The 25636-nt window shown below is 44.7% G+C and overlaps 1 protein-coding gene across 1 annotated transcript in view; it reads left to right on the top strand.

The window, feature by feature from the left end:
- Rasgrp1 (RAS guanyl releasing protein 1) overlaps window positions 1-19037 on the top strand; it is a 59494-nt gene extending 40457 nt beyond the window's left edge. Inside the window, exons 6-17 of the mRNA XM_032903914.1 lie at window positions 1010-1163; window positions 5559-5732; window positions 6542-6658; window positions 8483-8758; window positions 10874-10954; window positions 11826-11930; window positions 12705-12814; window positions 13420-13564; window positions 14642-14678; window positions 15291-15443; window positions 16285-16664; window positions 18783-19037. Of these exons, the coding sequence (XP_032759805.1) occupies window positions 1010-1163; window positions 5559-5732; window positions 6542-6658; window positions 8483-8758; window positions 10874-10954; window positions 11826-11930; window positions 12705-12814; window positions 13420-13564; window positions 14642-14678; window positions 15291-15443; window positions 16285-16664; window positions 18783-18917 (1867 nt within the window). The 3' untranslated portion in view covers window positions 18918-19037. The remainder of the gene's footprint in view (window positions 1-1009; window positions 1164-5558; window positions 5733-6541; window positions 6659-8482; window positions 8759-10873; window positions 10955-11825; window positions 11931-12704; window positions 12815-13419; window positions 13565-14641; window positions 14679-15290; window positions 15444-16284; window positions 16665-18782) is intronic.
- Window positions 19038-25636: the final 6599 nt, after the last annotated feature.

Here is a 25636-nt window from a genome sequence, read left to right as displayed (position 1 = left end):
CTTCTCCGTTTGGTCCTCTGTGCTCCTCTGCATGGAATTATATAACTTGATAGATAAAAGAGATTTTTTTTTTACCCAAAAATATCAACCTTTTCATTTTCAAGATGAAAACCCTAGAGCCCGGGGCCACTTGAAAACCTCAGTCTTCTGACCTAATATTTTCTCTCACGATTTCTTTCACTGTGCGTTCTTTAGACTTGTTAATTGAGGATATTTCCTGACCTGATATATTTAAGGAATCATGAGTTATGTTTTCCTTTGCCAGACATTTGAGAGTCGTGAGTACACATAGGGAAGAGGTCTATAGAATTTGTATCCTTTCCCAAGCTTAAAACCAGGGAATCTTTGTGTCAAGAGTCAAGGCTCTCAGAAGCGCCTGTTTAGAAACCCAAGCCTGCACCCTGCTGCCTTTCAACACTGGCTGCTTTCCTCTGCTTAGTGTGAAATTGAAACTAAGAAATTCTCTGGGATGGGCTGTGAGGACATTGGGGAATAATTGGGTCATTCTAGGGTCAGTCAATTTATATGGTCATTTTTGTAAATGGGGACATTGGGGGGAAATGACTTGTTCCTGACCAGTGTGACTTCATGTTCTTGACCACGATTTCTTGAGGCATGATGTCTTCCCCTATTCTTTTCTGATCTCTTCTGGCATGAAAATTAGCTCACTCTTATGATTTCCACCAACAGTCCCATAACCCTAACAGGAATACAGGAAGAAATGGAAGGCGTAGACTAAAGTCAGAGGAAGGGCCAGGAACAGGACCTAAAATTGCTCCTTTCCCACTGCCCTCCTGTCTCTCTTGCTGCATCGAGAAGGCTCATTTCTTTGAATGGTTATCAGGAAAAGCAAGATAGACTGGGGAAACTCGGTTTGCATCATTTTTGCCAAATGGAGCTAGCTAACTGTACTTTGGAAATTCTGTGGGTCACACTAGTGTGCTCATTCAGGAAAAGCATGTGGGACTGACTCTTCTTTTCTTCTCCCTTTCTCATTCACTCACAAAAGTAATTCTCGAGACTGGTCCAGGAAACTGACTCAGAGGATAAAATCAAATACCAGCAAGAAGCGGAAAGTGTCCCTGCTGTTTGACCATCTTGAACCTGAAGAACTGTCTGAACACCTCACCTACCTTGAGTTCAAGTCCTTCCGACGGATATCTGTACGTAGACAAGGGGCAAGAGGAAACCTACTGTGGGGAATTTAGGAATATGAGCAGAGAAAGTCAGCAGCCAATTTCCCTCCCAACCCAGCATGATGCTCTCCTTGGCAAGGGCTGGAAGACTTCCCTAACAGGTATCCTGGGATCTGAAAAGTCAATATCATCCTAATTCCTTTGGCTGCCCATGTCCTGCTTCCCCACCCTACACTCTCTGTGCCCACCTACCACTCCAGCATTCACTCAGCCTTTCAAGCTATGGCACTGAGAGATTCACAGAATATATTGCATGCAGGCTTATGTGAGGGAACACATACCCTTCACCCATGATAACCATTAGACTTTCAGAAAATTGTTATGTAACCTTCACACACACACACACACACACACACACACACACACACACAAAGGAAAGAGAGGGAGGGAGGAGTAAAGGAAGGAAATGGAATGGAACAGGAAGATAAAATAGGAAAAGGCTTCCTAAGAGTTGGAATTCCAGGGTAGGCTTAGAATGGCTCTAGGAGGTTCTAAAACTAAAACAGATGTGACCAATTTATTCCAAAGCATACTTAGATCCATAAAATGGTGCCAAAATGGCCAGCGTTATCATATTTCTGGGAGCAAACTGTGCTAACTCACACTGTTGCTGTAGCCAAGCAGAACAAAGAGAGATGAAGAGGAAGGGATTCAACATCACCATCAGCCACAAGGAGAGATCACAGCACATCCTGTTCTCACAGGACACCAAAGAACACTTTCCCACACGAGAGAACGTGTCACCCACCCTAGAGAACTTGCCGCCATGTTAGATGCAGCATGCTGTCAGTGGCCAATGTGTTTACCTGAAGCATGACACACTTACTCTACGCAGGCTCCCCTCCCGCACGCAGGTACTGTCTTTGATTTTGCTCTGACGACAGACGGTACTGTGTTGCCTGACCTAGAATGACCTGGACTCCCAGGTAAAGGATGGAGGGCCAGGGCAATGACGAGCAAAGTCTGTACAGCTTATGAGAGTTGGAGCTGGATGTAGACCAATCACTCAGCACCGACTTATTGAGCCTAGCTGTGTGTAGATGGAAAAGAGCAAACCAGATCACAGCGATTACGCCATACCCTCTCCTATAACACTGATATCCTGTCATCATCGCCCAACCAGGAGCCTAGGAGCTTCCACTTGGGACTGTCCCCAAACACTCTACTGTGGTAACCTCCCAGATTCCTCGTGGGCATCCCTCAGAGTGCTGGGCACCACTGGGAAGCTTCAGCTGGGGATTTTCCACTTAACACACCTCGCCTGTCCCAAGGCTAGACAGATGGTCTCTGAAGAGAAACCACTATCCCACTGGAAATGAGAGCTGTGCTGGAGACTCCGGCCGAGCAGCCCCTGACCTGTACGGTGTCTGCTTTATGACAGGTGGAGCAGGTGGAAGTGACCATCAGTATGCGACTGAGCCAAAGCCAGCATCTCTGGGTTGAGCAGTATTCTGTTTACAAATAAAAACGTCAACCTTCCATCTTTGAGTGGCCTGGCCCTTCATAGAAGGCTATCTCAGCAGACTCTTGTTTGCCTTTGTTCTTCCTCAAACAATAATCTTCCATTCAGCGTAAAGCTGTAGGAAAATGTATCTTGCCGGGGTGAGGGGGAGGCGGGGGGGGGCGGGGCAGCCCTTGCAGGGGTCTTCTTCTTTGCTGGTTCTTGAGGCAGTAGAGTGGGGAGAGCATTGGCACTTGGTCTTATGAGATATTTAGAGTTGCTGTATAATAAAAAGTTTACTTATCTAAGCCTAAGTTACTCTGCTACTGTAGCTAAGCTGCCTCCTGTGTTCCTCTGAGGCCAGAAACTACAAGGCTCTGGCACCTAAAACAGCAGAGGATTAAGTACTATCCCAGCAGGAACTGCCTCCAGGCTCTAACGTTCAGCCTGCTAGTCCAAAGTCACTGGAAGAGAAAGGGACACTTAGAAAAGTAATTATAGCATTTATTACTAAATAGTAAAAAGTTTCCTATGAAAGCTATCTAAAGGGAAAAGCAGAAAGATACTAATCAGAGAAAGGGAAAAATTCTTCTAAACAGGGAAAGGCAAAAAATTCTAGAAAGGGAAAACTCTTCTTTCTCATCTCTTTATCCTCAGTCCCAATATATCTTTCAGAATATATGATCACATGTGACAAAGTTCATCACAAGTTCACACAAAAAATATCAAGTCATAAATTGAAATAGAAGTTTACAACAGAGAATGTTTACATGCATGTCCTTTAGGAGTAATTATCTGGCTAAACATCCATCACCTGCAGTTCCACAGGTTCACTGGAGGTTTCAAAGCATAAATAAGTTATTAGTGAAGTTTTATATAGATAAACCCAGTCAATATCTTATCCTATGTCCTTGCACCTATAATAAACCATTAGTTCCCTTTCATGTCCTTTGGTTAATTATTTTACAACCTCTTGGAATGTGCTCTAAGTAGGAGAAAATCCAGTTACTATCTGAGAGCAATTAACTGGTGACACACAGGAGACTGGCAGAGTTCTCACTTCAGCTTTGACTATCAGAAAAGGCCCTAATAGCAGCCCCACTATAAAAGAGCTTAATAGTAACTGATGTAATCTTAGGAATTCCTATAGGACCATCATTAAGCCTTAAGAAATCATCTATTTGTCTAGATAGCATCACTACAAGATAGGACATCTTTGTACATCTTAGAGATCTGCTCCAAAGGGGTGGGGCTATTACTTAATGATTTTTATATATGTTTAATAGTAACAGGAAAAGCAAATTAATAGCAGGAATCTTTCCTAAACTGAATTCTCTCATGATCTTGCCTACTAAGAGTGAACCTGTCACAGATTGTATGATAATCTGAAACAGGCCATCTCAGGAAGATCACCTGCTAGTTGTTCGTTTGTCCCATTATGGCTCCTGACAGAATCTCTGCTGTGATTTCTTTGTTCAACGCTTTCTAGGAGAATTGTATTACAAGGATAATTCTCTCTTTAAAAAGAAAAGTAAGACAAATAGGTTGAACATATTTCTAGTGAGAAGGAATATAATGTACTCATTGGAGTGAGGGTGGCAGCTTCCTCTTAGAACAAGGAAGACCTTTGCTTTCTGTAGCAGTCTCACAGTTTTTCTGAAGAATGCTTCAATCCTGCTCAGCTGTATCTGCCCACCAGCAGTCACAGCATCGTGGGTGGGGATTGGGTAAGGGACATCTGTTTTATTTAGGCAAGGCCAGGCATGGGGATATGGGAATACACATTCATATTCATTCTATCTATCTATCTATCTATCTATCTATCTATCTATCTATCTATCTATCATCTGCACTTGTGCACATTCATGTTTGTGTGTATGTACACACACACACACACACACACACACACGTGCGCACATGCCTTAACAAAGCTAAAATTTATTTTCCACCATAATACAAGTCTAGCAGGTATCAGTAGAGGCTGGTTGGAGTGGCCAGTCTTCATCTGATTGGGAACTCCCACCATCTCCAGAGCAGTGGAAAGGAAGAGTGGCGCTTAGATCAGCCTTGATGCTTCGAGAACATCCTCCGAGTTATTTCACCTGCCCACATTAGCTTTCAGAGTAGAGAGTTTGGCACAGCACCAGAGCCTGCATAGGAGTATTCCTGGAGACTGTTCTTCTTTATTGTTGAAGCTAAGAGACTCTTGGGACAGGGGCATGGCAGCTATAATGATCACTTAGACCAGACTGTCCAGAATAGTTCATCCTCACACTTGTAGTCCCATTGTTATCCATAGTTAGGAAAACATGGCCACTGCGTGATTGGCTAGCCATGTTCCAGGTATCTTTCTCACTCGGCTTCTGCTCAAGTTTGTGAGTATGAGGTGGTTCAAACAAGCTGGTGTTAGCATGCTAATTCTCCTATTAACACTACCTCACATTTGTGTAGCACCATGAAGAATGGAAGTCCTTCTACACAGTGTGTCATGTTGATGCTTATAACAGGTTTATGTCCTAGATAGGGAGGCTTTATGATCACAGATTTTTTTAGCTGCAGGTGGAGAGATAAATTGTGTTCTTGAACTGTTTTTCACCTGAAGATTCAGAGCTGGAACTAATACATTACGTTTTCTATTATAGTGTGCTCTCTTAAGAAAGAAAACTATCCACTCGAGTATGCTATTTGAGCTAATTGATGTGTACTCATCCTTGCATGCCAAATAGACCTGATGTAGAGAGGCCCAATGTGATCTTCCTCCCATCATTCTTTTGGGTCTGATGGTGAAGATATCAGGCAGGCAGCCATAGCCTTGTTCGCCCATACCAGTTCCCAGCCACCACTGAGCAGAGCTGACGTGCCTCTCAGAACCTCAAGAGTACCAGTGCTACATTCTGATGTTGTCTTTCTTTCCCCTCCAGTTCTCCGATTATCAGAATTACCTTGTAAACAGCTGCGTAAAGGAGAACCCCACCATGGAGCGGTCCATTGCCCTGTGCAATGGCATCTCCCAGTGGGTACAACTGATGGTTCTCAGCCGTCCCACCCCACAGCTCCGGGCAGAGGTCTTCATCAAGTTCATCCATGTGGCTCAGGTGAGTGACTGGATGGAGACATTCATCCTAGGCCATGAGCCTAGTCTGAGTTACGTCCCTTCTGACCCACAGTGGGCTTTGTTATCGCCTGCATTCTCACCCAAGAGCAATGTAGAAGGCCACATGGGCCATCTTGAGATCAGGACCCAACTCTTCGATGTTTTTCAGGACACACTTTATTTTTATAAGAGTAGCCACTTGGGGAATTCTCAACTTCAATGGAGCCAGACCAGTCTGAGTTGTCTCAGGCCCTGGATTGAGGCTCTGCCGGAGGGCATACTCAATTCTTGAGGGTCAGAGATTCAAATGTCTCTTCTCCAACTGTTATCCTTTACCAGCACGAGCATCTCATGGGAATAGCATCTTTACCTTAATAATAAGCCTGGCAATAGGATAAATGCAGTAAGATGGTGATTATCATATTTTCCAACTCTGGATTGTCTACACCAGTGATTCTGAAAGCTTGGAAATGGTCCACCTGCTCTAATATTCATTAAAAGCAGATTAGACATTGTCTAAAGCCTACCTTTAGTCTAGGGAATTTATGGGGTTGTGTCCAGAAGTCTTTGGTGAGTATGTTGTCAATAATTCTAGAAAATCAACAATTTATACAGTAGTCCACAGATCAGATGCAACACAGAGGGGCATGTGACTTCCCTGCTGATCTTGCTCTGGTCTGGGGAAACTGTTGCTCCTGACTGTTATTCTAACTACATGGAAAATGTGCAGAATAGTGATGTCAGCTTCTATGCACTGCCATGTAATGACACATACAGTGATTCTGCTGTCATCTGTCCTCTGTGTCACAGAAGCTCCACCAGCTACAGAACTTCAACACGCTAATGGCTGTGATCGGGGGACTGTGTCACAGCTCCATCTCCAGGCTCAAGGAGACAAGTTCACATGTCCCACATGAGATCAATAAGGTCAGTGAGCTGTCTTCTCTGGGGCCTTAGGGCCACATATCTCTTATCAACAAGGTTAGGGGCCAAGGAGGCAAACTCCAAGGAAATCAAGATGGGTGAGACACAGACCTGAGAGTGTGTGTGGCCTCAGTATCACTGTGCCCCTCTTAAAACAATGTGTGCTTCTTTCCTGTGTCTACAAGGTGTCAGAAGTTCCATCACCATCCTTGTCATTGACTCCCTCACCCAGCTCTCCTCACTTTAGAATACTGGAACACTAGCTTACCAGAACACTTGCAGCCTGGACACTTGACTTCCAGAGTTGGAGATATTCTATAGACGCAGCGTTGGGAAGAGCCTGATCATTGAACTACACCCCCTGCCATTTGCTGCAGTTTTATAACACATTTTGCTTGGGTGGTGTCTCACACACTGTCCCGCATTATTAGTTAGATGGCACAGGATATGCTTTAACCTCTTATGGCAGAGTTGTTAGTGTGAGTACCACTCAGCAGGATGTAGGGAGCTGTGAATGGCATAGGCTAGCTGACGATGGCTGTTCGAGCATCTAATGACAGGGGACTTTACTATCCAGAAACAAACCATCCTACACTGGAAGAGGGCTCTTTTTTAGGGACATATTCCTAGGTCTCACTGTCCTTATCCATCCAACCCCTGTATGCATCCTCCTTTCAAGGAGTATCTTTTGTTTCTGCTTTCATCACCATGCTGGGCCCGTGAGAAGCCTTTCCCCTATGGCCAGGCAAACGGGGACATCTTTGGTCATTCCCTAACATTCTCTAACACACTGAAGGATCACATGTATATCAGAAGCCACAGAAACAGTAACAAAAATTAGTATGCCAGGGGTTGGGGATTTAGCTCAGTGGTAGAGTGCTTGCCTAGGAAGCGTAAGGCCCTGGGTTTGGTCCCCAGCTCCAAAAAAAAGAAAAGAAAAAAAAATTACTATGCCCTACAGTCTGCCATTCATCCTCCCTTGTGAGTTCACATAGCTCACACTCGCCAGCAGTATTGGACAAAGGGGTGAAGAGGGAGCTCTCTTGCTGTCTTAGAGTGACTGGGTGAGCATAGTCTGTCTCTATTTTCTCACTATACAGAGACAGTTCTTGTTAGGCACAATTCTATTAAAAGAATTTGTCATAGCGTGTAATATGGTTATTTCATGGGAAAACATGACCTGCAAGGTTGCTTCTAAAAACTTGGGCATTATTGCACTTGGCAGATTTATAACTGACATGAACCTGGTGTGTTTAAAAAGAATGTAGCTGGCTGCGCCCTCCATACACAGGACCATTTTGAGAAGCTTGAGCCACAAAATAGTAACCTGCACTACACTGCTGCAACTCCCCCAAATGAAACACATCCTTTCCCAGGCCAGCAGCAAAGGAGGCACCTGCTGACCTCATGTGCCAACTCAATGCTATGCTTCTGGGAGCTCTTAAGGGCACCAGGGAAGGCAAATCATGGTTTGGGGATAGGAAAAAGCACTTATTACCTTCTGTATAGTCCTGAACCATTCATTGTTGTGTCATGTGCTTATATTAGTTCTAAAACTAAGTCACCTTTAATATAAAATGATAAAACCCCATTTAAAATAAACTATGCAGTGATATTGAGGAACAAGTACTTTGTTTATGACTATCCTCTGACATTTGACGTATCTGGAGTTTTAATTGGGGAGTTGTAGTAGATACTCATTAGATGTATCACTCACTGTCCACCATATGAGGGATGGAGTAAAATCATGACAGGCATGAGAGTGGCTGCCACAGGCAGTATACTGGGCCCTACAGGTGCCAGTGACTGATTTGTTCTGCTTTGTAGGTTCTGGGTGAGATGACTGAACTGCTGTCCTCCTGCAGAAACTATGACAACTACAGGCGAGCCTATGGGGAGTGCACCCACTTCAAAATCCCCATACTGGGTGTGCACCTCAAGGACCTCATATCCCTGTATGAAGCCATGCCCGACTACCTGGAAGACGGGAAGGTGAATGTTCAAAAGCTCCTGGCCCTTTACAATCACATCAATGAGTTGGTCCAGCTGCAGGAGGTGGCCCCACCACTGGATGCCAACAAGGACCTGGTGCACCTGCTGACGGTGAGATTCCCATGGGAGAACAACTGCTATAAACTGGTGGGAGGGCTGTAGAGAGGAGGGAAGAGGGGGACTCAGATTTCCTTCTCATCTACTAGCTACAGAGTAGAACCACCATCTCCTCTTTATAGATGGGATACAGAGGCACAAAGATCAACTACACAGAGGAGTTGACACTCTTAAGTAACAGTGACCTCCACTTAGACTCAGATGAGGAAGGGAACCCAGGAGACTGACTTTGTTTTAAGCAGTGTGTTTTGCAGAATTCTAGGGGTCTTCTCCTACTCCTGCGAAAGCTGTCCCTAAGTTCTCATGTAGCATGAAAAGAGTAATAAAGGGCACCATCCCACGCTAGCGCCGGCTACTCTCTGGTCCCAGCAGTCTTGCCACTTCAATGGCTAGCCTCATGTATCAACCGCCCATCTCATGGCTCTCTTGTGTATTCTGCTCACATTCCCAGCCTGTGGTCAGCAGTCACAAATCCTTGTAACCAGGTAAAAACAAAACTCTGGAAGTCTGTAATTTATCAATCGAATTTATATCAGTAAATTCTTACCCCCACAAAACGCCCACACAATGAACACAGAGCCAATTGGTATTGATATAAACTACTCAACTAGATAAGACAAATTCTTCTGTAATTATCCATCCCTTAGAAGATATTCATAGCTACCTATGGCTATTTCAAGCCACGCAGAATATAGATCCTCTTTCTCTTCTTCCGTCTTCCTTCTTTCCTCTTTCTTTGTCCTATCTCTCCCGCCTCTCAAGAACTCTCAGCCTGCCCTCCTTTTCCACTGTCCAATCACAGGCTCTAGCCTTGTCTTCCACCCGCCCTCACCTGCAACAATCTACACTCTCAAGATGTCGCTGAGCACAAGTGGAGACAGGGTACGCTCATAAAATACAGTAAGGAAGGGGTAAAACCCAGCCAAACAAAACAAGAAGAAAACGAATTGTTCTTTGCGTTTTGTGACTTGCAGCTTAGACCTCTGTGCCTGGAGACATTCCATCCAAGGGCGGGTAGGGGAGTGGAGATCTGGGTCTGTAGTGGGTATGGGGTGAAAGCAGCTGTACTTCCTTCCAAAGCTGCGATGCTCCGGTGTGCAGCTGCAGAAACGTGGTCGATACTCTCCAAGTCGGCTCCCTGCAGTCTGCGGTTATTCAAACGTCTCCCGTTCTGAAATCCCAAGTTGAAATGTGCTTCTTTGTGCTAAGTGGAAGAGATGGTGGCCATGGTCTCTTCCTACCTCTCAGAGCATTCGGGTGGCGCCACGGGCTCCAGTCACAGCTCAGGACCCACGCTAGCCCTTTTTCTTTAAACAAGTGACTTTGGCAAGCCTCAGACAGGAACATCAACTCTATACAGAAACATAGACAGTAAATCTCAACGTAAAGAGAATATCTTGGAACTTTGTCAGTATTTAAAAAATATTCTAACAAGAAAGAATCAATATATTCCCCATTGAAATAGCAGGGATTGTACCAGCCAAACTTTGTGGATCCTAATTTTTATTTTATTTAGAGAGAGAGAGAGAGAGAGAGAGAGAGGGAGAGAGAGAGAGAGAGAATGTGTGTGTGTGTGTGTGTGTGTGTGTATGTATGTATGTGTGTGTGTGTATGTTAGAAGACTACTTTGTGGGATTGTATCTCTTCTTCCAGCTTTTTGTGAGTTCCAGGAATTGATCTCAGGTCACAGTGAGTGACTTTACCTGCTATGACATCTTACTGCCCTGCACTTAGTGGGGGTTTAAAAGCAAACTGCTGGGTCTGGACAGATGGCTTGTTGGTTGAGGACACCTGTTGCTCTTACAGAAGCCCATGGTTCAATTCCCTGCATCCACATAGCGATTCAGAAACATCAGGGACTCCAGTTCCAGGGATCTAATGCACCCTCTGACCTCTGCAGGGACAAAGCGTGTATATGGCACACATACACACATGCAGATAAAACACTCACACATAAAATGATTAAAACTAAAAACAAGCAAACAAAAACCCTGCTAAACACCAAGAAGATGAACCACTGGAAAATTGAACCAAGAAAGAAGCCTAAGTTCTGGGAAAGGCAGACAGTGAGTGTCCTAGCAATTAACAGTGTTCCGCGTTTACCTGCAGTTATCCCTGGATCTATACTACACCGAAGATGAAATCTATGAGCTTTCCTATGCCCGAGAACCAAGGAACCACAGGGCCCCGGTGAGTTTCTCGTGCTAAGACTCCTGAGTGTAGCAGGGCTTTAAAAGCTGATCAAGTTCCTTCTCCAACTGGCCTTCTGTGCTCGACTTTAGGCAAAGCACAGAGAAAGCTGCTCAACATACGTGTGGCATACAGGTCTTATCCATAAACAACTTATGGTTAGACAAAGTGTGGACAGTAAATGACTGAATACCTCAAGAGGGTCAGAATGGTTCAATCTACCAGGAACTCTGGGCCCACGGGGGCTCACAGAGCACCACCAACCAAAGAGCATGCATGAACCAGACCTAGGCCCCCTACACATATGTAGCAGATATGCACCTTGGTGTTCACATGGGTTCTTTAACAACTGGAGCTGGGGCTGTCTCCAACTCGGACTCTGTTGCCTGCCTTTGGATCCCTTCCCCCTAGCTGGGCTGCCTTGTCTGGCCTCAGTGGAAGAGGATACCCTTAGTCCTGATGCGATTTAATGTGCCAGGGCTGATTAGTATTGGGCAGGGACAGGGGGTCCCTTTCTCTAGGGAGGAGGGGAGGGGGAAGAGGAGAAGAGGGTACGAGAGTGGGACTTGGGGGTAGGAGGGGGCTGCGATTGGGATGTAAAGTCAGAAATAAATTAATTAATGAAAAAATGGGAGGTGGCAGTGACGTGAGACACAGTGCTGTGTGAAGCACAGTGTTGTCTGCCTCCAGGTAAAGCACACCCAGGTCTCCTTCCTAGGACTCGGTGATGACAACTGTTGCTGGGTGGTCATGTAGGAGCGCTTTAGGAACCTGTGCTTTTGCTGCTGCTACAGCATACAGTCAGATTTCTGGAAAGGAAAGAGTCCTGTTACCCTGTATCAGCCACAAGAGTTTTCCTATTCCATTTTAGCCACTGACACCTTCGAAGCCACCAGTTGTAGTGGACTGGGCCTCTGGAGTGTCTCCCAAACCTGACCCGAAGACCATCAGCAAACACGTCCAAAGGATGGTGGATGTAAGTACCTGTTTCAGCAGGCAAAATCCTGGTGTGCACTGCTTTAATATTAGGTGACAGGGAAGAGAAAGGACTAGAGTGATAAGAGACACAAAGGTGAGAATTTGAGGACTGGGAACACAGAGCTGTGTCATTCCACATATGTAGGATGTTTCAGACAAAACAGCTACACGCTGGTTTCCAGTAGGGTGGATTTGCCTTGCTTATAAGCCCTTGCAGGGGAGCGTATGTTTAAAAATTATCAGTTGGTATGGGGCAAAGGTCAACATATAATAATGCTAACCAGGAGACTAGGAAACCTGGCACTGTTTGGTTCTGCTTACTCCTGAGGAGGGGTTCCGTTTGCTTGTGGTGGTCTTTATAGTTGAATCACATTTGCAGAACAATGAGGAGCATAGGATTCGAGGGAGGGAGCACTTCTAATTAGGCCAGGCTGTGAGCTAAAGAAGGGAGTGGAGCCCTGTATGGAGGGTAGAATGGAGGGGAACTGACCCATCCTCCACACAAAGCGGTTGCTATGTGCAGAAGCCAGTGCGAGGCACAGTTGATATTTGCAGGTTTCGAGCACCTGGGTACCCTGTAGTGGCTGGGGCAGCAGAGGCCTGGGATGTGCCCTGGTGTGCCAGTGCCACAGCATAGGGAGTGTCTCGGTGCTGTTGTTACTGAGGCTGTGGCCAAGCTTTTGTGTATCTGCCCCCTTGTCATCTTGACCCAAGGGAGGGATGGCTGGTTTCTCTTCAGTAAATGGAAGAAATTCTTTATGTTTTTTCCCAGTCTGTCTTTAAGAACTATGATCTCGACCAGGATGGATATATCTCTCAGGAGGAGTTTGAAAAGATTGCTGCAAGCTTTCCATTTTCCTTCTGTGTGATGGACAAAGATAGGTGAGGCATGGCGTGTGAGACTCTGAGTGGTCACTGAGGAACTCACAGACACGTGTGCTGCCGTGCCTCTGCGATCAGTGCTGGGAAGAGCGAGCCACAAGTGAAGGCCTCTCTCCCTTCGTCTGAACTGCAGCAGCCACAAAACCATGTGATTTCTGCATAGTTCACCATGCGGCCAGCCAAGGAGGAAGCAGTTAGCCCTCCTTATTGCTTTGGTGTTAGATTATGGAAACAACTCATAGTCTTATCAACACTTTCTGCATTTGTCTCGTGGCTTTAAGAGCTTTATCTTAGTTCTCTACAGAAAACCAAACGCATGGCCAGTAGGTTCTACACATGCCCTTCCTATCTCAAGCCAGACACCTTTGCCTCTCTCTACACACATTTAATATCACTTCCCTTTTGAGTCTTACACACACACACACACACACACACACACACACACACACACACACACACACACACACACACTTGGCCCTTTCCCAGCATGAGGAGCAGTCAGGCTGCTGAAAGAAAGCAGCGTGAGGGGGGACAAAAGGAAAGATTGTTTCGAGGGCGAGGAGCCACCCTTCCTCTACTCACCTCTTTGCCTGTCATTGCTGCAGGGAAGGCCTCATCAGCAGAGACGAGATCACAGCCTACTTCATGAGGGCCAGCTCCATCTATTCCAAGCTGGGCCTAGGCTTTCCACACAACTTTCAAGAGACCACTTACCTGAAGCCCACCTTCTGTGACAACTGTGCTGGCTTTGTAAGTTATTCTTGGGGTGTGTCAGAGATGGAGAGAGAGAGAGAGAGAGAGAGAGAGAGAGAGAGAGAGAGAGAGAGAGAGAGAATGAGAGAGAGAGAAAGAGAGAGAGAGAGAATGAGAGAGAGAGAGAATGAGAGAGAGAGAGGGAGGGAGGGAGAGAGGGAGGAAGGGGGAGGGAGAGGGACAGGGAGAGGGAGAGGGAAAGAGAGAGAGAACAGGACAGTTTAAACTAGTAGAACAGTCATGGCCTCAAAGTCTTCATATACTCACTCATTGCAGCTCAGAGTCCCAGAAAACAGTCCTCTATAGTATGGGTTTAGCCTGTATCTAATTTTTTCTGCCTTTTTTTTTTCTTCTTCCTTGGTGCATTAAAATTCTGGGACAAATGGTACAGAAATGTGAAATTTGGGTAGACCTTTTAAAAGTTTTACATGTTGTTTCAAATGTTAGAGAATAAGAAAATACATGTCTTTCTTCCCCTTTCAAAAGAAATGAAGTTACCCGTGTCCCAGTGGGTCTCTCCATGCCTATACCCACAAGGACGTCCTAGTTAAATTCAGCGTGTCCCAGAACAAAAACTAAAATGGTCCAGCAGTGGGAGGGGAAGATAGTGACAGGAGGGGTCGGTAGGGATGGGAGGAGGATAAAAGAGGGTGGGGTGGAGGGATGAGTGTGACTAGAATGTGTTATCTACACGAGGGGAGTCATCCAAAAATAAATCAATTTCTTAACATTTGTATCTCAAAGATTACTTCGTCTTCTGTCCCAACCCAACTCATAATTTCCTCCCAAGTGGATTTTCTGACCTAGGACTGCATACTCCTCAGTCCTAAGGAGCCTGTGGGTCTAGCTTCATCCATGTCAGTCCTGTGCTGGGTCACAAGAGCTCTTGCTGTATGTAGGTAGTAGCTGTCTTTGATCAGCAGCTTCCTGTCAGAGGAGCAGGACATGAGGGAGCCATCGGGGTCTACCCATGTGATACACAGTAGAATGAGGACGAAGGGTGAGTGCCAAGGCACAGCCTCACACCTGACAGGTGAATGAATGACATGTGGCATCTTCTTCTCTGCCTTGCAGCTCTGGGGTGTGATCAAGCAAGGCTATCGCTGTAAAGGTAAGTCTCAGCTTCAGGGACTAGGGACATTTCCCCTTGTCTCAAGAGCTCACATTGATAGCATTTCTTGTACATAGTTGCCCAAACTTGCTTTGCTGAGTTCAGAGCCTTGCGTCCAAACTGGTTTCTGAAGAGCCCCAAGAGGGATTGTTGCCAGCCAAGAGAGGGATGTCTATAAGACCAGAGAGGCAACGTTTTCCCTCTACCAGACCCTCTCTTTGCCTCAGTGGCTCTGGAAATACAGATGGCTGTGCTCCTTGTAGGACAGATCCTCAAGGAAAAGGAATCAGTGCTGGGTAGGTTACTGAAGGCCCAGGTCAGTTTTTCTTTTTATCAGCAGACACCTCAGGACCTAATTTGCCAAGTCAGCATCTCGTCTCTCCCAGATGAGGAGATGCTGCTTGATTCTAAGACTCACTGATAACAGCTCCAGGGCTTACCAAGGGGATTAAGTATGATGAGATGATCGTTCCTGGATTCATTAAGAACATCAGGTGTCCTAGCTCCAGAGGCTAGACCAGCCAGGTCTGACAAGAGAGCACTCCGTGAATTTGGTTGTGAGAGAAATGCTAGAAAAATGAAAGACGTCTGAATACAGTGTCTTGTCTGCAGACTGTGGGATGAACTGCCACAAACAGTGCAAAGACCTGGTAGTGTTCGAGTGCAAGAAACGATCCAAGAGCCCGGCGGTATCCACAGAAAACATCAGCTCTGTGGTGCCAATGTCCAGTCTTTGTCCACTGGGAACCAAAGATCTGCTCCATGGTAAGTAGGCACTGGGAATGTTTGCTGTGAATATGTACTGGGCTGGGGGTGGGGGGAGCGTTTTAGAGGGTAAGAAGGATCATTGCATGTTGATATTTCCAGTTAACCTTGACCTCGATTGCTATGCCATGGCTGACTTGTCATGGATTTTAACTCTCTGAGTGCTATAATAGAGTGGAAGTTGGACATGAAAATCAGTGGATGCTATTGGGCACCTACACCAAGAGAAGTTACTGACTTCTTGCCAGGATAGCTGGATCAAATTCTTGAGGAATTAGAGCTCTTAAGACCCAGAGTCCACAGAAAGCATTTACAGAGCATTCCATCTATACATTTATCCTGATATTTTTACAAGTGCTTAGGAAACCCTGCTACATTGAAGCAGGGATTCTAAGTTATAGGAACAATAGCTGTCTAGGTAACTTTTGTGCAAACACAAAAAGATAACTTTGAGGGCTGGAGGGGTGACTCAGGGGTTAAGAGTAGCTGACGCTTTTGCAGAGGACTTGAACTCAGTCCCCAGTACCCATCAGTAACTCCAATTCCAAGGGATCTGAAATCCACTTTTGAGCTTCAAGGGCATGTATGTGGTGTACATATATACACAATACAAGCAAAACATGCTTATTAAAAAATTTAAAAGATGAAAAAGAAAACATGTTCTTTCCTTGGTATGGATGGACCCCGATGCAAACTCCCTACTTCTACTCATGCCTGACACTGGGTATCTTAAAACTGAAGTGACGTGGCATGTGGAACTCCTGAGATAAAGGTCTCATTAGAACAAATGTGACTCTCAAGTTCATCTTCTCTGAGAGCTAACAAATGTATCTCTCCACAGCACCTGAAGAAGGATCTTTCATTTTCCAGAATGGAGAGGTTGTGGACCACAGTGAGGAGAGCAAGGATCGGACCATCATGCTCCTGGGCGTATCCTCACAGAAAATTTCAGTTCGACTGAAGAGGACTGTTGCCCACAAGACCACCCAGACAGAATCATTCCCTTGGGTTGGCGGCGAGATGCCCCCTGGTCACTTTGTGCTGACTTCTCCAAGAAAGTCAGCACAAGGTGCTCTTTATGTGCACAGTCCAGCATCTCCGTGCCCCAGCCCAGCGCTGGTCCGAAAGCGGGCATTCGTCAAGTGGGAGAACAAAGAGTCCCTTATCAAACCAAAACCAGAGCTTCACCTCAGGCTCCGGACCTACCAAGAACTGGAACAGGTGCCTCCTGTCCCACTCCCCTTTTTTTCTTAGTTCTTTCACTGACGTAAAATCCAATAGGGGACCGCATAAGAGTGAAGATTCAAATCACAATGGTTACTAGATTAGGTCAGCAGACAGTAAAAAGGACGGAAGTTGGCAAATATAGGTACTCTAAGCCATCGCAGTGGCAAAGAAGGAGACATTAGCTTTAATGATGTTTAATTTAACTAATGAATGTCTTCCCTGCCCTTTCCCCTCAGACATCAAGGTTTGTATCCTGTCTGCAGGCCCATCACCTCCACCCAGTTTAGTGTACTATACAGTGAGGCTGCTTACAAGGCTGTGGGACAGGTGGCAGTTACCAGCAAGGTTCTCTCCTTGCCAGGCCCTCAGGAGAGTCAGAGATCAATGTGTGACAGAAGGTCTGGGAGTTGATTTGGTGACTAGACTGAAGAACTTGGTATCAGGAGAAACACAGGACAAAAGGATTCTCTGGATGAAAAGATGTCTTTTACTCAAAGTATCTTTAGAATGCAAACAAATTAATCAGAAGGTAGTCACCTTAAGAGAAACCGCCAACCGTTACCTCTTAGAACAGTAAAAGCAGTCTTGAAAGGGGGACAGGATAAAAGTAGAGGACTTTGGTTTCAGATGCCAAGACATTTCTGTTGTTGTTTTGTTTGCTTGGTTTTGTTTGTTTCTTGGTTGGTTGGTTGGTTGGTTTGGTTTGGTTTGGTTTGGTTTGGTTTTTTTGAGACAGGGTTTCTCTGTGTAGCCCTGGCTATCTGGGAAATAGTTCTGTAGACCAGGCTGGTCTTGAACTCAGAGATCCGCCTACCTCTGTCTCCTGAGTGCTGAGATCTAATCCCAGACATTGCTTATACCAATTGTTAAACACTGCAACCAGTTCGGTCCTCTCTAAAATGCAGGGCTAAGTGTCCAGGTTGGGGTTCCAGTTCTTTCATGTCCATTAAAGGCAGCAACGAAGTTGTGAAAAATGCTACAAGGAACAGGTGACTGGTCACCAGAGTCCTGAGCCTTGACAATTTATTGGCTGCTTCTCTTTTTCTTTTACCTGCATAACAGAAACCTGAGAGCCAGAATTCTCCACAAGTATTTTGGAGGAACAAACCATGTGCTTTTCCAGTAGGGACCTGCAATGACTGGTCTTTAATCTGACAGTCCCAGCCACAAGGAAGTCTAGCTAAATTTGTATTTCAAAGAGCATGCAATAGGGACAGCTGATAACATGTTATTTTTATTTATGTAGTAGCTCTGAATCAGCATGGAACCAAATAACAAAGGAAACTAAAACTTTGGGCCAGACACGCTTGGGCTGTAAAACTCCGCGTCAGCATTTTCTGCTCCCACAAAAAGTGCACCCCAACACCTATCTCCAGGGCGTGGGTAGAGTAAGCACCCCTATTATCAGATAGCCATCCATTGTCACGTAGCAGTGTCAGGCTCACAGCAACTGCTCAATCTCACATAAGCAGGTAGAGAGTACTCTAGGTGACATCGTGTGAGTACCCAGAGGGTGCCCAGCCAACTAGACAAGGCACCTATGTTTTACGATGCACATGTAAATCAGTCTGGCAAAAGGACACTTTCCTCAAAACCAGAAGCCTGGAAAACAACCAATGGCTGCACAGATTACTGCCAATAAAACACTACATCCTAGTTTGGGAGTGAGACAAAATTCTTCCATCAAAAAGTAGTACTAGTTATCAGTAACAGGGGTTTATGCACGTAGGTTACATTAACTATAACATCTCATTTCACAGAGCTTGAAGTGCCACTTCCGTAGTTCAGAGCAGACCAGACCACAGACTACTTTTTGCCAAGTTCCAATGCATGCCTCACACTACCCAAAAGTTGTGTCCTCCTCCACCCAATGGCCAAGAACGGCTTGTTCTGTCTGCTAGCCACTCACATCTGGGATCTGCGCAAAGAGTAATCGCTATGATAGTAATGTGTTATTTCATACTCACGACTAAATAACTGCTTTGAAAATAGTTTGTAATTCTTAACCGCAGTAAATAGGAGATGCCAATCAAATATAATGCTCTTGGTACTGTAACTGATTTCCTACTCCCTGCTGTCCTATTAAGATGCCTTATTCTTATTTCCCTTTAGGAGATAAATACCCTGAGGGCAGATAACGATGCTCTGAAGATCCAGCTGAAGTATGCACAGAAACAAATAGAATCCCTGCAGCTTGGCAAAAGCAATCACGTCTTAGCACAGATGGACCACGGTGATGGTACTTAATCCAGAAATTCAAGGAACAGAATCTGCAGACGGGTTTACTGGGATCTCACTTCAAAACTGATTGCAGAGGTTCAGCAACTTTAGACTGATTAACTTTCAAAGGGCAGAGATAGCCACTGTTATTGGTGTCCTTGGTTTTTTACCCTAACTGTCTTTAATGTGAGTCGTGGGTTTTCAGTCAGTTGAGTCAAAGGGAAGAAAAGCTCCAGCATGTAAAACACTGAGCAGTCATATTCTAACCTTTTCTTTCTTTTACTGAAACCAATACCAAACGTGTGCTAAAATAAGAGTATAGTTTCCTGACAGTGTCTCAGGCAGCCTGCTTTACTGATTCCCACTTAGATAAAGAGCCCCTGGTGAATCAATTTGCTGCCTTCCCCAGGGTTTCTGCAAACTGGGAGTTACTTTGTTCTACCCGAAAACCTGCTCATAATGGAAACAATACCCTAAAAGTGGTGACTTTGACATGCCTGCGTTGTTTGTGAAGCCGATCCCTACCGTATTCACTACCTCAGATCTCAAGAGCCTCTTCCCCTGTCCTTTACTTGCCCCCTATTTCCTCCCTTGCTTGTAGGCACATCAGCATATCTACCTAGAAGTGAACTCCTAGAGATGTAGCCTGTGTTTAAATCCAGAGCTTCTTAATTGAACTTGACATTGTCTGATTGCAGGCCAACTTATAGCTCTAGGTCTTAGTCATTATGAAATACAAAAATAAAACTACCCATAATCAGCAATTACCATGTCATACACAGAACTCATTATCTAAGTCGAACAACGTAAACATGCCTGTCCAGATAGTCTTTCTTTAGTGGATAGAATTAATAATCTGTGACCTTTTAAAAGACATGGTCTGTGAACAGTGTTTAGTTCTTCACGTTCTAGTCTCTCTCTCAAGTAAACTATCGTAAGGTTCTCTTTTGAACTGAATCTGTGCTTAAAATTGTCTTCACTTTTATTATCTACAAATAAGCTACGGGAGGTGATGGCTTTAACAGCTGACAGCATTTACCTATGTGTAGAATATGTGTATATAGTATCAGGCATGCATGGAGCTTGGCCTTTCTCCTTTTAGACACCTTTCTAGTCGTTCACACAAATTCACAAGGATAGTCCTGCTCACTCTAAGGCAAGCTGCTAGCAATGTAAATTGTTCTGCTTTGCAAAGCTGCAACAGTCTCTGAGTGTCCTTTCCTGAAGGTTAAAAATCAGTGGGTTTGTCTTGTTGCCTGTGAAGCAATTCATAAACTCTTTGGTCAGCTTCCTTGTAGCTTTCAAAAACATTTCATCTAATTGTGTCCTTTTGGGGAGACTTTGCTTCCATGCTTGGAAGGTCTGGCACCACACTAACTTGTAATTTAATAGGCAGGGCAAGCAATCTGAAAGTATCATCTAACTTATTAAATTCCAAACCTAGCTGGGCAATGGGGGCACGGGCCTTTAATCCCAGCAGTCGGTGTGTAGAGGCAGGCTGACTTTTGTGAGTTTGAGGCCAGCCTGGTCTATGGAGTGAGTTCCAGGACAGCCAGGGATACACAGAGAAACCCTGTCTGGAAAAAAACAAAGGAAAAAATTGAAAGTTTCAACCCTACAACCAAGAGCACCAAGTCTACAGAGGACTATGAACTGTTCACAGTGCTGCGCCCTAAAGGACTCAAATCATTTAAGACGTTCCTTTGAGGACTGGCCACTGCCTATCTGCACACCTCTTTGGAGTGTTTCAGTGACAAAGAGCTGGCTTGTGGTGAATGTCTCTGTAAACTTTAGTGAACTGCTTTACTCACAAATTCATCCTTATTCTACTTACACTCAGAAATCTGCAAAGCATGTACACCACTGGTACCTACACTCTGGCAGGTGTATGTATTACATGGAAAATCTGTGGAATGATATGACTAATGGCCGACCTCAAACTTCCTACTTTTCCTTGTGGATGTTTTCCTCTGCTATGCACTAGTACAAGTGTAGAGCTCAATTTTTGTAGACACTGTCTTGTCCTCATTTCTTATCCCCAATCAAGATCTCCTGGTGAGTTTTTGTGTAAATAATCTGTAACATAGGAATTCAGAGGGCCACAGTCATTTGTCACAGCTAGATGACCTTCTAGACAGCAGAAGGACAGGAAAGACAGGGTGAGAGTAGTTTCCTAACAATTCCTTACATTCCGGACCAGGACGAAGGATGCTTGGAGTCTGAGTTGGTCCTGTCCCTGCAGAGCTGTAGGAGCAGGTGGGATCTATTGAGACAATCTGGAACTAAGGTTGGCTTGTCACACAAGGTTCTGATTGCCAGACTGACTTGAAATGTTTGGGCAGATGTGTCTGCCAAAGCAAGGCTGATCCTATCCGTGAGCAGCAATGTCTCTGCTCATCTCCTCTTGACTGGCTTTACTGACCAATTGTGAAATTGTCTAAAGATGTATATGTAAAAGCTTCGAGAAAGAAATGTACATACTGTAAAATTTTTTATACCTATTGTATGTTTTGTGTCTCATATTTATATCATAAAAGACATTCAATCCCTATAACTTCAAGGTCTTGTGTTTCTTTACTTCATACACATGTAGGCATTTTGTTTGAATTTCTACCAGAATTCAAACCAAAACTACTCCTCCATTCTATTAAGAAGAGTTTTCTGGTGGGGGGCGGCACCTAGATTACTTGGGTTAAAATGTTCTGCCTTTTTTACAGGATAAGGAAGTCACAGTGGATATGTTCATCTTATAATGAACGACCTCTCCAAACATCAAGTCTGTAAAATGCTCAACATTAATTAAAGAGGCCAAAGCGGCCATCTCCTGTGACTCTTAATTCCATGGATCTAGCTAAGTGAACCAGAAAGGAAAGAAGAGAATCAAACATCGTTTGGAGTGCTTAGAAGCACCATGGTTTTTTCTCCCCAACCAAAGTTTCTGTTGACGGGACCCATCCAGAGTAGGATGCCAGCCACGTGTGCATTCCATGCTGTGGTACTTGTGGACTGTGTGTATGGGGGGGGGGGGTAGGGGAATGTATCTCCACAATTAATGGTATTTCATGTGAAATAATGAGGTCATTCTGACAAGCTGACCCTGAACAAAGGTGAAAGTGCTTCCTGTTCACCCTCAATTCCAACTCACAGAGGTCTCACCACAAGCTCTGTCTTCCTTACATAGTAAACACATCAACTATCCCTCAGGATGTTTTCTGCCTATAAATCCTCACCATTTGCCATAAGCACTGGTAAATGATAAACACCCACTTCCTGCTGATGTCAGTTCAGGTGGTCAGATGGCACTGAGCTCACTCAGCTCAGAGGAAAACTCAGTTGCGACTTTAACTTGGAAATTTCTAGTAAGATCATACCCACAGATGTTCATAAGTAGATAAGTAGATAAAGACACAGAAGGGAGAGGGACCAGAAAGTATAAAATAGAAAAAAAAAACCATAAAATTAAAAAACTAAGCAACAAAGAGAAAGTATCCAAAAAGGTGTCAGGTTTCAGGGACCAGTGAAATGCCGTCCATCACCAGTGTCCATGTGTCCTACCCAATCCATTTATGTTCTTGTGTGACCACCCACCATAAAAGCCCTGTCACCCTATTGCCAGTCCTGGCATCGCACAGCAAGTAGTGTACAGACGAGTTCTGAGCAAAGACTGTCATAGTCCCTCCTGAGCTATCAGCTGCACACAGCGGCTTCTTGCTGCACTACAGCTCAGTCTGGTTATACAGAACTGGCTCCACTCCGCTGTAATCCAGAAGTGCTCGACTGAGGAAAGACTGTCCAGTGGCTGCAGGGGACAACCCCAACAGCACTCAAAAGTCTCTCCCATATTTGTATAAATCGTTAGGGCTAAAAAGGTTAAAAAGCAGATATGGTGATACAGGCCTATAATCTCAGCACTCTGGAGGGTGAGGTAGAAGGATACCAAGTTTGAGAGTCAAGTTTAAGAACAGCCTAGGCGCACAGCAAGAGCCTGTCATAAATAAAAATAAAAATTAGCTATAAATCGTCCCTCAGTAACTAATGCTCATGAAGTGGAAGAAATGCAATAATTTTCAACAATTTTTTTGCCTACTATAATTTTTATTCCCGCTGATGAAGGCATGATATAAAAGCTGTACACAAGTACTTGGCCTGGGCTGAGCTCAGAGCGTTTCTTTCTCAGTTTAACTATTCCTAGGCCTAGGCCTGGAAGCTTCTAGCCTCCATACAATCTAATCTTCCAAGCTGATTCAGACTGGAAACTCTTGGCTTCCAACTGAATTGCTGTGTTTGGCCTCTAACTCTGACCATCTCTCTCATTCTCTGGCTCATTCTGCAACCTGTCTATAAAACTGTCCTGGTAAAACCATCCTGTCTCTCTGCCTTTCTGTCTCTGTCTCTGTTCTCAAGTCATCTCTTTTCTGTGCTGCTCTTGTGAGAATTGGGCATATCCTATTGATTCATCCCTCAATCAGACATCACTTTCAAACATGGTTGCTTCCTTCTACAAACTAACCTTACTTTCATTGTTTGGGATTAAAGGTGTGCACTAAGTCTATGTCTGTATCCCAGCCAAAAGGATTGAATGTGTGTGGTTTGTCTGCAGATCACATAGACCTAGAAATTCTATGGATGACCCTCGCCAGAGCAGCTAAGTTATTGAATTAAAATTCCTCTACAGCCTACTCCACAATATTTTACTCATATATGAATGTATTTTATAACATTTTACTTTTTAGACTACACAGCTACTCATACATGTGTTTTCTTAATTATGGAAAGCTTTTTGTTTCAATTACCACAAATGAAAAACACAAAAATTCTAAGTTTACAAGTGAGAGCACACAGATTTTCTATCCCACATTCTTCAAAGGATTAGCTCTGATTGTGGCACACACAGTATTTACTCTTGCACTTTTAAGATGACTTTAAATTTTACTACAGCTTACTATACGATACAACAGCACACACTGGTCACTTATCAAAAGCCAGCTGTTCACTGATAGTTGGTTGTTCTTCACAGATGTTGTCCTGGAACCCACACTGAAACAGTTCACAGGAGTGGGCAGCTCTGACAGAACATCTTCACTATTCACCATAGTGGATTTAGAGCCCTCTGGGTGTGCCTAGAACAGTGTTTCCAGTCAGGTTTAACTGAGGAGGGAACACCCTACCTTAAAAGTGGACAGAACCATCCTCTGAGCTGGAAATTCAAACCCAATAAAAGAGGAGGGAGGAGAAAGTCTGCTGAGTGAGGATGCAGCCCTGCTTCCTAACTAGACTCAGTAAGACCTGCCATGTTTACCCTGCCGTGACAGACAAGAGCCAAAATAAACCTTGACTTCAGGAAGCTGCTTCTTGCCAGGTGTTTAGTCACAGTAAAAAATAACTAGTATATTAGCCGTTCTATCTACTCTTGGTTGTCAACACTTAGGATCGGCTAAAGCCCAAGCTGCAGGGCATACCTGTGAGGGAGTTTTCTTATTAGACATCTGATGTGGGAAGATAACCTGAATCTGGATCGTTTAAGGTGGGAAGGTTCACCTGAAATCTGGACCACAATTTCTGGCAGCAGCCTGTATAAAGGACTGGAAGAGGGAAGCTCTTGCTCTTAGCCTGCTTGCACTCAGTCTCACTGACAAGTCCATCCTTTTGCTGGAATTAGAGCCTATTTCTTTGGAAGTCCTGAAGAAAATACCAGTTAGCAGCCTAAATATAGGGCCTATAATTACCCATGCATTTATGAATCATTTCACCAGGGGTGTCTCCTTTCTTATCTTGACTGAAGACAAACCTCTGAGTTAAGGTTGTTTCCACTCAAGCACCACTCAGAGCTTGGTATCTCAAGCCTCGGCACTTTGCAGAAGCAGGCTATTTTTCATAGCATCAGGTAAAATTGCGATGAACCTGTGCTCCTTTAAAGTCACTCTTATCTCATTTGTTTATTGTTTGATAATTTCACTTATTTTTACTGCAAGACCAGTATTGGCTCAGGACCTGCCCCGGGGGGCAGAGAAGAACAGACACTGCCAAGAAGATAGAGGATGAAAAGCAGGGGATGGGAACATGGAGAGGGGTAGGGGTATTGCCCTGGAGGACAAAGGACTGCCTCAGATAGAGAAAAGACAGACGTCGCACATAGGAAAATGTCACTTTATAAAGGTAAAGGGGAAACCCCGTGTTAGGATGAGGTGTTTAATTTTAATTGGGCATGTTAATTAGGTGACCCAAAGGGGCTTTTGATTGCTGGACTTCACTACCTTGATAGCTGGACCTTCGTAGTCACCCTCAGAGGAGGAAGTGGCCAAATAAATGAAACATACCTTGGTAGCAAGCTTCAGGAACAGAATCTTAAGCTTTTAGCAAGGTGGAGGGAATGGGAGAGAAAGGCAAGGCCTGCAGAGCCATGCCTGCTGCGCTCAGGCCAGCCGGAGTCGTCTATCTACGCATGCATGTGCACACACACTTTTATTCTCAACTTCATGTGCCTCTGGCTTTTTAACTGAGTCTACTTAGTGCTGTGTCTGTGTGCATGGGCTTAGGACATCTACTAGAGAGATCATAGGTAAACTCATGTCCCACATCCCGACTCAGCCTCCCCCAGCGTCTCCCTCAGGGAGAAGGTGGAATTTTGTCTGGCTTGATCTCGCAAAGCTATGTGTCGTGTGCATGCTGTCACAGCTGCTGTGAGTTTGTGTGTGTAACTGCCCTGCTGTGTCCAGACAAGTTTCATTGTAGGCACCCACCACCTC

This window comes from Rattus rattus, chromosome 5, assembly GCF_011064425.1.
Source record: "Rattus rattus isolate New Zealand chromosome 5, Rrattus_CSIRO_v1, whole genome shotgun sequence".
NCBI lineage: Eukaryota > Metazoa > Chordata > Mammalia > Rodentia > Muridae > Rattus > Rattus rattus.
This window is presented reverse-complemented; position numbering and strand designations above follow the sequence as displayed.